The sequence below is a fragment of the Motacilla alba genome, chromosome 19 (assembly GCF_015832195.1).
Source record: "Motacilla alba alba isolate MOTALB_02 chromosome 19, Motacilla_alba_V1.0_pri, whole genome shotgun sequence".
Lineage (NCBI taxonomy): Eukaryota > Metazoa > Chordata > Aves > Passeriformes > Motacillidae > Motacilla > Motacilla alba.
The window spans coordinates 3,452,827-3,468,334 of record NC_052034.1 but is presented as its reverse complement, the minus strand read 5'-3'; the positions used below and the strand labels follow the sequence as shown (position 1 = coordinate 3,468,334).

General features: G+C 46.4%; 1 protein-coding gene across 4 annotated transcripts in view; it reads left to right on the top strand.

Moving 5' to 3' along the window:
• The window catches only part of PIGL (phosphatidylinositol glycan anchor biosynthesis class L), a 53,806-nt gene that overhangs the window by 26,262 nt on the left and 12,036 nt on the right, over window positions 1-15,508 (top strand). For all 4 annotated transcript variants that reach the window (XM_038158427.1, XM_038158426.1, XM_038158428.1 and 1 more), the window contains 2 exons: window positions 8,022-8,112; window positions 13,435-13,502. In XM_038158427.1, the coding sequence (XP_038014355.1) occupies window positions 8,022-8,112; window positions 13,435-13,502 (159 nt within the window). The remainder of the gene's footprint in view (window positions 1-8,021; window positions 8,113-13,434; window positions 13,503-15,508) is intronic.

Here is a 15,508-nt window from a genome sequence, read left to right as displayed (position 1 = left end):
TGAAGCGAGTATTCTGTGCTTTCCCTTTCCAGATGATTAATTGAAGTGGCTGAGGGATTGATTTGGCTACAAGCTGTCTCCTGAGGTTTCTGACTGTAGTATTTTTGTTATGTGGGATAGACCAAGGTCTATCTCTTTGGCTGGAGTGATTATGTTTTTGGCTCTCCTGCTTTTTGAGGGTCTGGCCATTGAGTCAGTGGCAAAGTCCTGTTTGACTTCCATGGGCCAGAATCAGAACTGCAGTTTTGCCTACACAGTGTGGTGTATTTGTCATTCCAAGAGCAAACAGATTTAATATTAAGGTTGTGCTGAAGGGTCACCAGGTTTATTTGGCATAGGAAGGTTGTGGTATTTCAGTCATTTGCTTCTGAAAGATTTTGCTGGCTGCTTTGAGAGACTTTTTGTTCCTTCCCCTTGGGTTTGTACCTTTTCCACTGTGAGGTCTTGGGCATGTTAGGATGCATGCGTGACCTTTTGTGTGGCAGAACTGCAGAGCAAACCTAGCTAAGAACAACAGGGTGTTGCTTTCTACCTGTGCTCTTACAGCTCTCCTGCCAGGACAGTGAGACCTCCTGGCCCAGACTGGAACTGGAATCTGTCCAAGAGCCAGTGGTGGCAGGACTCAAGTGAGCTGGACATGGCTTCTTGGTGAATGGCTTAACACACCCTGTCCCAAGCTCTGCCCCACTGAGCTGTTCCTTTCTTCAAGCATTTTACAAAACAAAATAAACTAAGGGAGGAGTGAAGTCCTGTGGTCTGCTCCTCAGAGACTCCTGGTTTTGCTGGTGATTTGTATTTCAGTTTAAAAACATCAGTGGTGATTGTGGGATTGCTGGGCTTTTTGTTCTCTGTCAGGGCAACTTAGACTGCCAGGGCCCAGATGAATTCCGAGGCACTATGGCAAAGCCAACAATAATAATGAGGAATGATCTGGGAGCTATTCTGGAGCTGCCTGATCACTTCATCTGGGCCCGGTGATGCTCATTGCTCACAGTGCTGATGGTGCTTTGGGCTGTGTCCTTCCCCTGTGACTGTCCCAATTACCAGAGTGACCAGAGGCATCCCAAAGGGTACATAATGGAGCCCAGGGAGTTAGTAGAGACCAGTCCACCTTTTTTGGGATCAGGTCAGTCTGTCCCTCCCCTGGGAGCTGACACAGACAAGAGCAGATGGTTCCGAGAGTGTGCTCTGGAATTCCCAAAGGCCACCAGCTGCTGTAGTCCATGTCTGCTCTGCAGGCTTTCCACGAGCGTTTCCATCCACCTTGCTGGCCTTAGGGAGGAGCTGAACTGAAATGCTGCTGCTTTGCCCAGGAGCTGTCCCATCTGGAAATGTCCCCTCAGCTGCAGCGTGGTGAGGTGACACCTACGTGACAAAGCAAGGTGCCCAGTAGGTGACACACCCAGCCCCTGTCCCTGTCACATGCTTTGGCAAACGGGGTCTCCATTGTTGGGATGACATTTGGCCCAGATGTCTCAGCTTTCTTATCTGCTCTGGAGAGCCTGGGGAATTTTGAACTTTAATATTCCTGTGTTTTCTGCTAAAAAGGACAGGTTCCCAGGAGCATTCCTGGTATTTGCAGTAGAAATCAAAGCAGTTTGTGATTACTTGATTTGAGAGCCCATTCACTGTTTGGCACCATCCTCTAAGGAAGTCCTGACTGCTTGAAGTGTTATCCTTGTTGCAGAGCTCCTCAGCTCCAAATGGACAGAACTGTTCACCATACTCTTAATTTTGGAGTTTTATGCAGTATTTTGTATATTTTGGGCTAGACCTTCAAGTCAAAACCAAGATGTTCAACTTGATTCAATACCCCATGGGAAGACAGTACAAGGAATAAAGGGCTCCCAGTACCCAGGATTGCTGAGACACGTCTTAGATTTCCATCTAGAAATCAGAGAACAGACAGAACACTTTCTTTAGAAGGATCCCAAATTTCTTTACATAGGGGTGAAACATATAATTATTTCCATTTCACTGGTGTGAAGAGCAGAAGATAAAAATACTGTGACTAAATATCAATTCAGAAATAATTGAGCTGAATTTTGTTTCCTGTCTTACACAGCAGGGCCTGATGCCCTCTCCAAACTATTTTTTTAAGTTACTTTTTAAAATTAGCTTTAGCCATCATAGCTTCTATGTATTTCTGGTCTTGAAAGGAACCATCAATTGTTTTTGTTTGAAGACATTGAATATGAACTTGTTCCTGCAGAGCTTTGTGCTGTAATTTATCAACAAGGCGCTGAGGCACAGACGTCAAATGAATACCAGATTTCAAATTATGATAAGCAATTGTGTCATCCCTGTGAATAGACATCAGTCTCTGCTGAGAAATCATCAATAATTCATTAAAAAAAATAAATTAGTACAGGGCCATTTGGATAGATCTTTGCAAACAGCCAGTCCTGTGTTCTGTCATAATTCCTGTGAATTTAAACCCAAAGGATGCTTATTTTTTAAAGAGAAACACATGATCATGCCCAAGTCAAACAAGTGTGTTCCCTCAGGACCTAATTACCCTTTGTCTCTGGGGAGGGATGGAGGAAGCTGGAGTGTCACCTGTCAGAGGTGTGCTGGGTTTGTCATGGGAACATGCAGAGCTCTCCCAGAGTATTTTACTGTTAATATTCCAGTCATTACATCTTCCCCACTTCCTTTACCCTCTACCTACACCAAACCCTAAGATTATTATTTCCAATCTTAAAATACAACTCTCAGAATAATCAGTATTTCTTTACTATGAGGAGAGGGAGGATGCTGCTGGTTTTAAAATGTCTTGAGCTTCCCTGTCGTAGGTGGCTTTTCATTTGACAGTTGGCATCCTGCTCGAGTCCATTTCTCTCCCAAATTGGAGGTTGTTACATTCCAATAAGCACACAGCATCTGTTCTCTGTAGAACATGATGTTGCAAGATGCTGATCATTTATCTAAGTGGGCTATTTTCAATTGAATCAGAGATGTACATGCAGCCTAACAGCAATAATTCCCTCCTGTCTGTAATTGCCCATTATAGGAAGAGGAATTTGTAAATAGTTATAAAAGTCAGGATTTAGAGGCTGTGCTTCAAGACCCAGGGCTAGCCAGTCTTAGCTTATCTTAGCATAATCTCAAAAATAAAATTCTCTGCTCTGCTTTGGAGAGCATGAAATAATTTCTGTTTACACATTTTTTTTCAGTTACTTTGAAGCTGTGATATAAAGGTCACTGATTGCCTCTAGTCATCACATGGCTTTTTCACTAATTGTGCACTCACCTCGTTTTGTTCTGTGGGATCTTTTGCTTCTTGATCCAGTTTCATTGCCCAGATGTTCATTTCATACAGTTACAACTTTATACAAAGGGCATCCTCTGTTCCAACAAACACTTTGTGGTCGTCGTTCCCAGCTGGGAGCCTCGTGCACAGCAGCTCACCTGCTTCCACCATCAGCCCACTGACCTTTGGGCTGATTTAATGGAAAATCAGGCACTGGGGATAAGGAGAAGTTATGCCAAAAAATTTCCTGGTCCCTAGCCTTGGACTGATTATAAAGTTGTGCAGGATAAAAAGGCAGTAAGAAATGGGAAAGCTCTTTCATCCCGACCCTTTTGGTGTGTAGTGGGATGGAAAATCACATGGGCACCTTGAAAGTTTGGCACTGGTGTCTTGGAATGTGTAAATGGAGACCTTAACATCTCCAAGAAGTCGTTCTATTGCCTGCTCCCTGTAAAAGGCACCCACAAAGATTTCCTGTCGGGGCAGAGTGGTCCCTGCTGGTACCCATGAGGTGACTCTGGGGTAACCAGAGCCCCCAGGGCCTGGGGATTTCCCAGCTCACAGAGGGTCAGGTCTCAAGGTTATCCCACAGCCCATTTGGTGTTTGTGGAGCCACGTGGCCATCACACAGACCAGCTGTTGGGTTTAACTTAACCTTTAGCGCAGTCATGAGAGCTTAGTTCATGAGCAGAATAAATTACACGGAAGGCTTCAAGAGAGGATTGTCCATCTGAACGCCCTGGCTGCTGCTGAAAGCCCTGTGGAAGGTGAGCAGTGGAAAATTGGACAGGGATTGAGCAGTCTGTCATGTAAGGAGGGTATAACTTGGCAATATGTATCTGTGAAGGCTTTGAAATCTCTACCTTGGCCAAAAGTCACCTCCCAAATGACAGGAACCTGGTCATCTTGAGCACAGATGTTCCTAGAAAGATGAGCCTACAAAACTCTGCTGGCAGCTGGCAGGGCCCGCAGGGCTGGCAAAGTGCAGAGTGTTCCAGGCTGAGGTGGGAGAGCAGCTCCAGCCCAGGGCAGGCAGAGGAGAGCCCTGGAGAGGAGCTGGCACCAGGCAGAAATGATTGATGATGGTTTTGGACATCTCTCATTGTCAGCTGGGAGGCTGCTGGGCCAAACCTGCACAAGGTGGGGTGGTGCCTTGTGCTGATGTGATTTGCTGTGGGCCCTTGTAGATCCCCACGAGGGAGCTCCAGGATATCCAGGACATCCACTGCATCCTTCCTGGGAAAACCTTGGGAAGGGCAGCTGCAGGTGCCAGTGTCTGCTGTGCTCAGCTTGGCAGGGAGGAAAGCAAAGGAGTGAGGTGGAGAAAACCAGGGGTCCTGTCTGGTTCTTGCTGCCAGTGGATGGGTTCAGAGGAAGGTGCAGGATTTTGTTTTCTGAACATGATGTTTCCTGTGACTGCTGAAATCAGTGAGCAGAGACAGACCCTTCTCCACACTGCAGCATAATTCTCCATTTCCCTCTCTTGAGGCTGCAGATCCCCTGGCACAGCAGTAAATTCCCTGTATAGTGCACAGCATGACTTTCACTGAAAATTCCTGGGAAAACAACTCTTCTGGAGCTTTATTCCATTGAATTTTTTTTCCTCCTATTCATCTCCCCATTTTTCCCTGCATTCAAGCAGCTACCTGCATTCAATATCAGACACGTGGAATCCCATAAACATCCCTTCCAGACCATAATAGTTTGATGGAAATATGGCCAAGTGCCCAAAGCCCTGTGCCCTTCCCACAGCCCCCTCCAGCAGCATGACCTGGGAGGCCTCCCTGCAGGATTTATGTCTTGGTGTGTGGCAGTGACTGACAGCAGCAACAAGGAGCTCTCTGGGGCAGAGGACAGGGAGGGAGCGGTGTCTCCTGGGACCAGCTCCAGTCTGCTCCAGGGAATGTGCTAATTTTCACTCCTTTATAGTCCTTTATCTCAGCCCTTCGACCTTGAGCTCAGAGGCATTATCAGCCTTAGCCAGAAAAGGCAGCGTGCAGTTAACCACTGAAATGCTGAATGTTTCTCATACAAGGTCCTGAAGGTAAAAGCAATGAATGCAGCTTATTTTAATAGGGCAGCACCTCGGGGGACTGTTCAGGTTTGGGCAAAACCTATTTATGATATTAAGAAAATATTTTTTTTCAGGAATGATTTTGTGAGCAGTTTTCAAAGTTTGATGTCCCTTCAGAGTTCCCTGGGCATGTGGAGACCTCGTGTAAGCCTGTCCTGTGTGCATAGCTGTGTATGAACTTGGTTCTCTTCATCACCTTTTCATCCTTATTGTACCCAGTTACTGATATCCAGAGCACAGGCAGAAAATTGCTGCTCTCATGTTTTCTGCGGGTCCCTTACTATCACGGGAACACGTTTCCAACTTCATGAAGTATTATACAAACTCTTACCATAAAAGAAAAGTCTCTTCCTGGAGCAGTCCAGATGAATGTATTTATTGCTGAATGAATGTAGTTCTGCTGACTTCCCTGGGTGCCTCTGGGTTTGTCAGTTAGCTGTGTGTAAGTTTTTGTGTTTGCAGAATGAGCTGGGAACACTTCCATGGGCCGTCAGGAATGTGCTTCTGTGCATGTGTCTCTTGTTTGGCAAGATCAGCTTCTCTTCTGTACCTGACAAATATGAGGCAAGGAGAATATTTCCTTTTCCTTGCTGGCAGTAAGTGGTCTCTTTCTGACCAGTAGTAACTAGGTAGAAGCAGAATTTTGGGTAGAATATTCCTGCTCAATCAGTTCAGTGTTGATGGAGTTAATTTGCTCATGCCTTCAGATTGTTTTGTTTCCAGGGATTCTAAACCGTTGCCTCCAGCTGTTCATTTCCATTGACGAGGATGATCTTTATCTGTCTAAACTAGTTAAAACCTGCTCCACTACCCAGCAGCCTTTTTGGAAACAGCCCAATAAAGCTGAGTGCAGTGGCTATGACACCAAAGCCTCCTGGACATCATAAATTCCAAGCCCTACTTTTTTTTCCTGACCTCTCACTGTTGGAGCACCCTTCCTGTTTTAATGGGACTCTTCACTTCCTCCGTTTAAGCCCTGTCCAAAAAGGGGAATGATATTTGCACTGCAAGTGATCAGTGGAAGAATCCCTGTTGGATAATTTGCTGCTTTAATATTATCAGGTTAAGGCTTGACAGACCTCGAAGGGATTGTTCAAACAACTGAAGCACTGTCACACTTGCACTTGGACTCACTCTGGTTGTTTCTTGAGATGTTTTAGGTGAATCATATTTATAAATGTGCTCAGTTTAAGGCTTTTTGTGACATGCTGGGACTTGTCATACCTTCAGGGTCACCTGGGCCACTTCCTCCTCAAACAGGAGGTGTGAAAGTTTGTGTGAAAGATGTAGGTTTGTTAAGCTGATGAGGCAGCCACCAGATGCACCAGGGCTTCCTTCCCCTGCTGAAATTCAGGTGTCTGGTGTCCATCAGGCAGAGATGCTGTCTGTGCCTGAGGGAATTGCCAACACAAAACTTTCTGTTGCTGTAGTGCTGCTACAGGGACCAGAGCTGGAATGTGCAGCCTGGTGTAGGAGCACCTTCCCTTGTGCTGGGGTTTCTAATTCACATTATTTGGGCCTGAGCTGAACAGGAACACGTAACAACAAAAAATCTAATGGTCAGTTTGGACAGAAAGCTCTTCCTTCCACTCCAGCTACTGTTAACAGCAGTGGGGAAATCTGTGGCCAGAAGACTTCTCCTGAAAACCCAGGCTGAGGTTTATTTTGGGATGTGCCAAGGAGACTTTGCCTGTAGTTTTGTTGCAGATGTTGCTGTCCCTGCAGGCAGGGAGGGAACAAGGCCTGAGCAGGGCTGGGATGTGGCTCCTGCTCTCTGCTGCAAACAGCTGGAGAGGTTCAGCTCCAGCCCCTGGCTCTGTGGGAGAATGCTGCGTAGTCATTTTGCTGCTGAACCACCTCACAGTGATTATCAGACTTCCAGAGCAGGGAAAAGGTCTGAGAAAAAGACCAGTTTAACATGTCATTATTGGGTTTTAGCAGCTGTGTGTTATCCTATTGTTGCTAATAACCTTTGCAACTTTGTGAGCAATGTTTTCTTGGCATCATTCAAACATAATGACTGGGGGGTCACATTCAGCTCTCAGTTGTGTAAATATGGAATGTTCTCTTGGCTGTCTGGTGCTATTTTGCATTTGGCTCATGGTCTCTGCCCCTAGAGTCCTGCAATCCAAAATACCCGGGCAGGGAGTTCAGTCACAGTATGCTCTGCATACCAGCTGGGTATGCAGAGCACAAAATAAACACATGAACAGCTACTATCAAATCCAAGCCGTATAATTACAACTCTGCTGTCCTCTGGTTGTGGTTAGTGGATTATTCCTGAATAAATGACAGCAGGAGTTTGCTTGGTACCTTCCCAGTGTAATTCGCCAGTAGATTATGATTGGGAAATCTTTCAGAAAAATGTGGTTTTTAAAGGGGTTTTAAATTTGATTGGGATAAATCAAGAAAAAGAATTTACAAAATAGATGTTGCTTGAAGTAAAGCAGTCGCAAAGTCTGCCTTGGTGGTAAGAGGAAAGGGAGACCTTGACAAATCCACGAGGAGGGTGTTGGAACTGTTCTTTCTCTTTCAACCCTCCAGTATCCAAGCTTGTAAGACTCTTAAGCCGGTTTTATATGGTAAATAAATGTATCTTGATTTCATTCTGTGATTAAGATGATCTCTCTGTTTCAGAGTGGTCTTTACAAAGTTCTCAGCAGTGAAGTGACTGATTGCCCTTCTCATTTCCAGGGATCTTCCTGATGATCCTGCTGTGGAGTGGGACACACAGCTCCTGGCCACCCTTGTCCTGGAGCACATAGAAGCCAAGAACATCAACCTGGTAATGTGACACTTTCTGCAGCACAGGCAATTGCCACATTACTCCTGAGCCAGTGCTCTGGGCTTTGCCTTTCCCTCTGGAAGCTTTCTTGGGAGTCTCTAAGGTTAGGATGTATCTTCTCTCTCAGGAGAACTTTCTTTGCTTCCCACTGAAAAACAAATAATGGAGGAATTTCACTTTTCTAACTCTTCAGATGGTTTCTGTGTTTTAAAGTAACCATGTTGTGATGGAGAGAGCTAAATTGGGCTTTAGACTTAGGTTTAAGCTTAGATTTGAAGCCCATTGGCAGATGTGTGTTAGAGAGCTCGATTAGCAGGGTTATAGGTCAGGATTGAAGGATATTAAACTGGGGAGATTTCCTGGCACTGGAATAGTTTGGGGGTTTTTTTTCCCACAGAACAGGAATAGGGGCCTAAGCATGGAAAGGGTTGTGTTGTGTTCTTCTCTGTTGAACCCTGCTTTGATCAGTCTTGGCACTGTCACACACTGATTAGCAGCAAAATCACGAAACTCTCAAAGCCTTTCAGCACTTCACAAAACAAGAAACCACATCTCCTGCAGCATGAAAGCCCCGTGAGCACAAAACCAGCATCATGCATCCAACTTTGTATTGATTCTGAGGCTAATTTTCCATGAAATTCATTGCTGTGCACAGAGACAAATGCAGTTTTCCTGGACTCCTTTTGTGCCTTTTGGCCCCCTGAATAGATAGGTTTTAATCTAATCTGAAAGCTCCAAACACAGGAGGGTTTGTATTGCATGTTTGTGACTCTCAGGGGCACAGGGACAAGTGCACCAAAACCCCAGAAGAAATTCTGAAAACACCAGAACTCCTCTGGATGCTTAGGAAGGATTAGATCTTTGCCTCGGGGAAAATTAAACTCCAGCTGTTTGTGCTGGGGGAGGCTGGAGTCTGCCACTGACAGAGCTGAACTGAGCAGGGAAATGTGGGGTTTGCAGAGCAGGAAATGTGGGGTTTGCAGAGCAAGAAACATTCCTGGGCATGGTGTTGGCCCTGCCAGGTGGGAACCCCTGCATCCCTGCATTGCCATCAGCCCTTCCCTGACCAGCACCGAGCACAAATCACTGCAGCAGGACACAGCAGCAGCACCAGGGGCAGCTGGAGCAGCTCCTCAGGGCTGCTGGTAATGAACTGCTCTGGAAAAGTTCATTATTTGAAGTGTCCCAAGCAATCACACGGGTCTCAGGTGTTTGCTGTAATACCATTCATTTAGGAGCAGACTGAATTTGCCAACTACAGTGAGAGAAGTACCTAAGTACCTTTGTTAAACATCCTGCAATTTAAAACTTCAGAGCTTGCTCTCTGTGATATCTCTGCTGTCCTAACCCAACAGCCTTGCCTTGAAAGGTAAACTGAGTCCATTTATCACTAATGTTGAAATTGGTAGAATTGGCTAAACATGTTAAAAGAGCCTTGAAAAAACCAAAAACTAACAGAGTTTCTGCCTAGCTCAGAGGAATCAGCATGACTGGAGGGTGTGTGTTGTTTTAGCTATCCCAGTGGGAAACCTTTCCCCAGTTCTCCCAGTAGTCCCTGCATCCACGGTGGTATCTTTATTATCTTTATTTACAGAACATGTTGTGTGCCATCTGGCAGTGGAGCAGGGGCTGCAGTTCCAGCATGTCTGAAAGGAAGGATTGCAAGGCAAGGAGTCCCACATGTGCTGTGTAGTTTTCTTCCATTACATGGTTACTCATTTGTTCAATTGCCCTGGAAGTCCAGGAGTAGCTCAATCTTTTTGGGAGCTTCAGGGACATATTTCATCCAAGCTCTACATTAAATAGTGCAGACACAGAAATTAATGGTTGGTGTACTCAAAGCCAAAGCTAATTTATAGACTTTGGGAATTATTTCCTGCCTGATGGATTTCCAAGCAAAAGCCAGTGTTGCAGGGAGAGGCAGCCAAGGCTGCTCTGTCTTGATCCAGATTAGAAAGTGTTTGGTGTGTAAAAAAAGAAGTTACACAGTATTTTAACTGTTGCTCCTAAATCAGACACAAAAGACATCTCCAAACTCAGAAGGGACTCAGAGGGAGTTTGTATCTCCCTGGCCTCTGGGAGTGCAAGGAGAGATGCTCTTGGGAAAGGCCATGAGAAGTGGAGTTGCTTGCTGTGGCATTTTAAGGGATGGCCCTTGTTAAAAAGCAGAGGCCTTTGTGTCCTCACAGCAGATGTGTGCTGTGTTTGAAGCACTGTGTGACACCAGAGAGAGGAGGAGAACCTCAGCTTTGAGGTGTGAGGAGGGATCATGGACTCCAGAGCTCTCAGGAGTTTTCTCTTCTGCTGGTAATTGAGTAATTTCCTCTGTGCTCTCCCCTCTCCGGAAGGGATTTCTGGACCTGTTTGTCTTGGCTGCTGCTCTGGCTTCCACCAGTGAAAGCTCCATTTCCTGAATACCAAGGTCACCCAGAAGAAAAACCAGCAACAGCAGCAGCTCCCATTTCAGAACAGGTGTGGGGAGGGAACTCCCTCTTGCCCTAAAAATTTCATTGAGCAATAATTTCCACATGAAGTATATTTACTATCCCAGCCTTTCGCTCCCAGAACTGGCTAAGCCTGTTTTTAAGCCAGACACTTTCAAGATGTTCAGGTTTTCTCATCCTGTTCTGATTGTTTGCTTGATTTCATCATCAGCCTGGTTCAGGTTTGGAGTTAAAAGCCAGCACGGCAGGAGCTGCGCTGGGTGGAAGGAGCAAATGCTCCCGTGTGAAAATATCTTCAGCAAGTGAGAAAGAAATTCAAATTCCTTATCAATGAAATGAATCCCTGAAGCCAGAGGGATTGATTTACATGTGATTGCTGCCTGCTTTAAGTCATGAGCAGCACAGTGGTGCTGTGGAATCAGAGCCCTGATTACTAATATGGATATTTAGATGATATATGATATATTTAGGGTGGGACATCTCTGCTGTCCCAGAGCCAGACGTGTGCTGAGAGGGATCAGACAAAGGCAATGCCACCTTGGCCAAGTCACTGTGCAGATACCTTGGGAATTGTACTTAAAAATTCCTTTATTTGAAGAGGCAGGCAATTCAGTAAACAATAACAGTAAGCTGGACTACAGCAATTGAAAATGGGCTCTCTGCAGTCTCTTCAGCTGGTTCAGACATTACATAAGCTCAGCAGCTTCTATTTCAAAACAGATGTGGAGAAGGAAAACCTCCAAAGGTGTTTCTGAACAGATAATTCCCATGTCAAGAATATTTCCTAACCCAGCCTTGTTGCTCCCACAGTTGGCCTGAGCCAGTTTTGTGAAAACAATGATTAGTTTATTTAGTCTGCTCACTGAAGTCTCTTATCTCAGTCTTCTGGTTCCTTCTCTTGTAACCTCCACAGAAGAAAAAAATGTGTGTTTTGGCTTGTCTGGGGTTTTTAGTTTGATTTCCTAAGGAAACAGGAATAATGCAATTGTATTTATATGTATGTGCACATGCATGTTTCAAAGGACTTTAGAGCCCATTGGCTAATTTCATCCACATTTGACAGCAGGGTGCTGCTCTTAAAAGTGTTCTGTTTGTACAGGTTACATGAAAATCAGGGAGCAGGCAGAAGAGACAAACCCTCTTTGTGTCCCCATTGAGTAAAAAGGTTTAGTGCGAGTCCAGCCCTTATCAGACTCACAGTTATTCACCTGAATAGGAATTAATTCTGCCTGCAGTGAGCGGGGTATGTTGTCATCTTAGGGAAGTACCACTCTAAGTAGGAGTGACTTCAGAGTGTGTTTTTTTCTTATCTGTAAAGTCCAGGGTGCTGTGCTCACCCTGAGCTGTGCTGAATTTCACTATGAGCTCCTCCACAAGCTGATATCCACGGGGAGGGCTCAGCCCCAAGGCCCTGCAGAGCTCTCTGCTAATGCTGATGTGCAGCAGCAGCCAAGGTTAAACACATCCTTCTTCTCCTTAGAAAATAGGGGTTGAACAAAAAATGCTTCTTTGTGTATGAATGAAACCAATTTTGGTCCCACCAGCTCCTGCCAGCAAAGAGCAACCTGGTGCTTGCTGGCCACTGGGCAAAGTGGAAAGTTTGACTGTGGGCTTGTCCTGGGTGGGTGGGTTTATAAGCAGGCCCGTGTGAAGTTTGTGGGGTTTGAAGTATTTCTCATCGCTGCCTTTGTGTTTCCTCTCTCTCTTGACTCAATATTCCCTGGCTGGGAGGGCCTCTCCTGCTGGAGGAGCAAGTTGAAGGATGGGCACAGTGGCTTTTGATCTTCCCCTGATCTCTAACCCAGTGCTCCAGGCCCTGCATATGAAATAGATTTTGGGAAGGGAGGTGCTGTGAGTGAGCAGGGCTGCAGCATTTCCTTCCCTGAAGAGAGAACAGGCTGGCAAGGAAGCAAACATTGCCTGAAACGTGGGAGTTGATGATTTCTTCCTGGTTCCAGAGAAGGGAGCTGTGGAGAGCTCTGCTGCTGGGCCTCTCCCAGAGCAAGCACTGAGCTTTGCACTGTCCAGGGACTGTTACTTTCACTCCCTGCAAAGAGGATGGCACACATTCCCTGTCCACTCCACACTCTGTGCTGCCAGTTTGGCTGCTTGGTTGGGACTGGGAGCCTTTAGGTGCCCATTGCACAGCCCCACAGAGGGAGGATGTCCCCAGGGTGATGCCTCAGCCCTGGCACACTGTTGGTGGGGCTGAGGGCAGGGAGCCAGGGGTGTTCTGGGCTCTGGACAGTGCCTGGTCAGTGCTGTGTGCACACATTGCTTCTGCAGTTTGGAGTTCCCATTTCTCCCTGCAGAGAAGCAATTAACAATACAGTCTAATTCAGTGAGAAGCCAGATTTGGTTGTACAAAAGTGCATTCAGATTATTTTAAAAGGCTTCTTCTCCTGTCAGAACCAGGACAGTCATACATGCTTGTGTGGCTCGTGTTGCAGCAATGTCCTGATTCAAACCATAGCTTCACCCTCTCATCCACAGGCACTGGAGGATGTTCTCAGGTCCAGGAGAGAGTGATTCATAGAGCTGGACCTCTGGGGTCAGGGACACATTTGCAACAGATCACTTTGAAAGTGACCTTTTACCCTGGTAATAAGTAACAAGTGCATGCTGCCAGTGGGGACACGATCTTTGCCATCTTTCTGTTGTTGGAGCTGTTGGGCTGTGCAGTCATCTGGTTCCAGAGTGCCTTGTTTGTTTGGTTGTGTTTCTGTGGCATGAGGAGTTCACACACAAGGCCTCATTGTGCAACACATAAACAACTCATTAGACACAACGGGCTGGGACAGGGCTTGGATGGCAAATTTGGGAACTGCACAGGCTCCTCCTCCTGCTCCTAAATGCTTCTTGTGTGTGTTTATTGCAGGTGGTGACGTTTGATGCAGGAGGAGTCAGTGGCCATGCCAACCACATCTCTCTCTACAATGCTGTCAGGTACAATGGCTGCAAACTTCTCTGGGTGCCCCCTGGGCTGGTGCTGCTGTGGAAGCAGAACCAGGGCAGTGTTCACTTCACTGCTCCGACTCAGTGCCAGGCTGGGGGACATGACACTGTCTGGAGAAACTGCCACAGCTCTGGAAATAACCTACAGCATCTTTTGGTGTTCCATCAGCTGGGACCTTGCCAGTCTCCCTTTCAGTGGGTCCTCTTTGCTCTTCCTGTCCTTGATCCCACTAAAATATGCCACAGATCACTTTGCACTCTGCTTTGAGGAGAGTGTGAATATCTGATGCCGGAGCTGGTGGCAGGTGGGTTTTGGAAAGTTCTTCACCAGAGGATGTTGCCATCTTGTCCAGGTACCTGAATTTACCTCTCTGCCCAAGAACATTGCTCTTTCACTGGAGCTGTCCCTATTTGCCACTTTTAGGAAGTCTGTTAGTTCCCTCACCATTTTATTCCTTATTCTGGGACCCTGTGCCTCCATGTTGTGATGATGAGGTTAATAGACAAAAATCCCTTTATTAAAATCACTCAGATTTTGCTGGCAAGACAGCCACTGTATTTTACTTTAACCCTCTGCTCATTCAGACCTTTCTGTGTCCTAGAGAGATTTCCTCCAGAGCTGCCCCTGCCTTTCCCAGGCATGAGAAGAACTCTTTGCAAGTACAGCTTTGTATTTATAGCAGCCATTTGTTTTCTGAATCATCTGTGCAATTCAAATAAACAAATTCTTCTGGCTGTCCTTGCTGACAACATCACAGTGATTTGCCTTTCTCACTTGCCTAGAGAAAGCTGCAGTGCCACAGAACCCATACTGGGACCTTCAGCTCCTCTGGGAAGATGCTGAGAGCTTTGATGGCTGGAATTCAGTGTTAGAGGGGGATCATGGCTTTTCCCAGCAACTTCTGAAATAACCTAACAGAGGGGAGGGGGTGGGGTTAAAGCAAGCATGCTTTGTTTGGGCTGGGTGGGGAGGTGGTTTCAGGCACAGTTTGAGGAGTGAGCAGAGGTTGGGCAGAGGCTGAGCACTGAGGAGCAGAGGCTGATGGCTGAGGAGCAGAGGCTGGGCAGAGGCTGATGGCTGAGGAGCAGAGGCTGGGCAGAGGCTGATGGCTGAGGAGCAGAGGTTGAGCACTGAGGAGCAGAGGTTGGGCAGACGCTGAACACTGAGGAGCAGAGGTTGAGCAGAGGCTGATGGCTGAGGAGCAGAGGTTGAGTAGAGGCTGAGCACTGAGGAGCAGAGGTTGAGCACTGAGGAGCAGAGGTTGATGATCAGTGCTCACACCATTGGCACAGAGGGCCTAAAGAGCTTCCAGCTGCCTGGACCTCTGTTTGCTCACTCAACTGCTCTATGACCTACAAAGAGGAATGAAAGGCAGGTTGTTAGGTGTCATCCTCCACCCTGAAGAGATCATGGGAAAACAAGTTAGCAGCTGAGTTATATATAAGAAATTTAAGGAAAACTTGATTTTTATCCCAGTTCTACTCTTGTCTTACTTTGTGGCTGTGCAGAAATCACTTTCCCACCTTCATGCTTTATGTTTCCTGTGTGTGCAGTGGGGATCTAACCCTCTTCTTGTCTCAGAGCATGTTACCAGGAAATGCTCATTGTCTACAACTCCCTTGAAGCCAGAGCTTTGCATTGGTCCTCAGCTGGAGCAGAGCACTGTCTGGGCTGATGAGATCCATGCTGATAGGGACACCAGAGCACGAGCAGTTCTCATTAACTAAGGGCTGCTTTGAGTCTTGTCTTCTTTCCAGTCCTGAATCAGCAGAATTAATCATGGTAGCCCCATCATCTGCATGTGGCAGGAGTGATGCCGTGGCTGCTGAAAGGTTAAGTTTATTTTTAGTGGCTTGCTTGCCCTCATTATTTTTCAGTTTGTGTTATGGAGGAAGTAGAGCGTGACTGTATCACTCCTGACTCTCAGTGCCCTGATGAGTTCTCACATGTTGGCCAGTACAGGCAGCTCTGGGAGCATAAACTGAGGCTTCTCCTG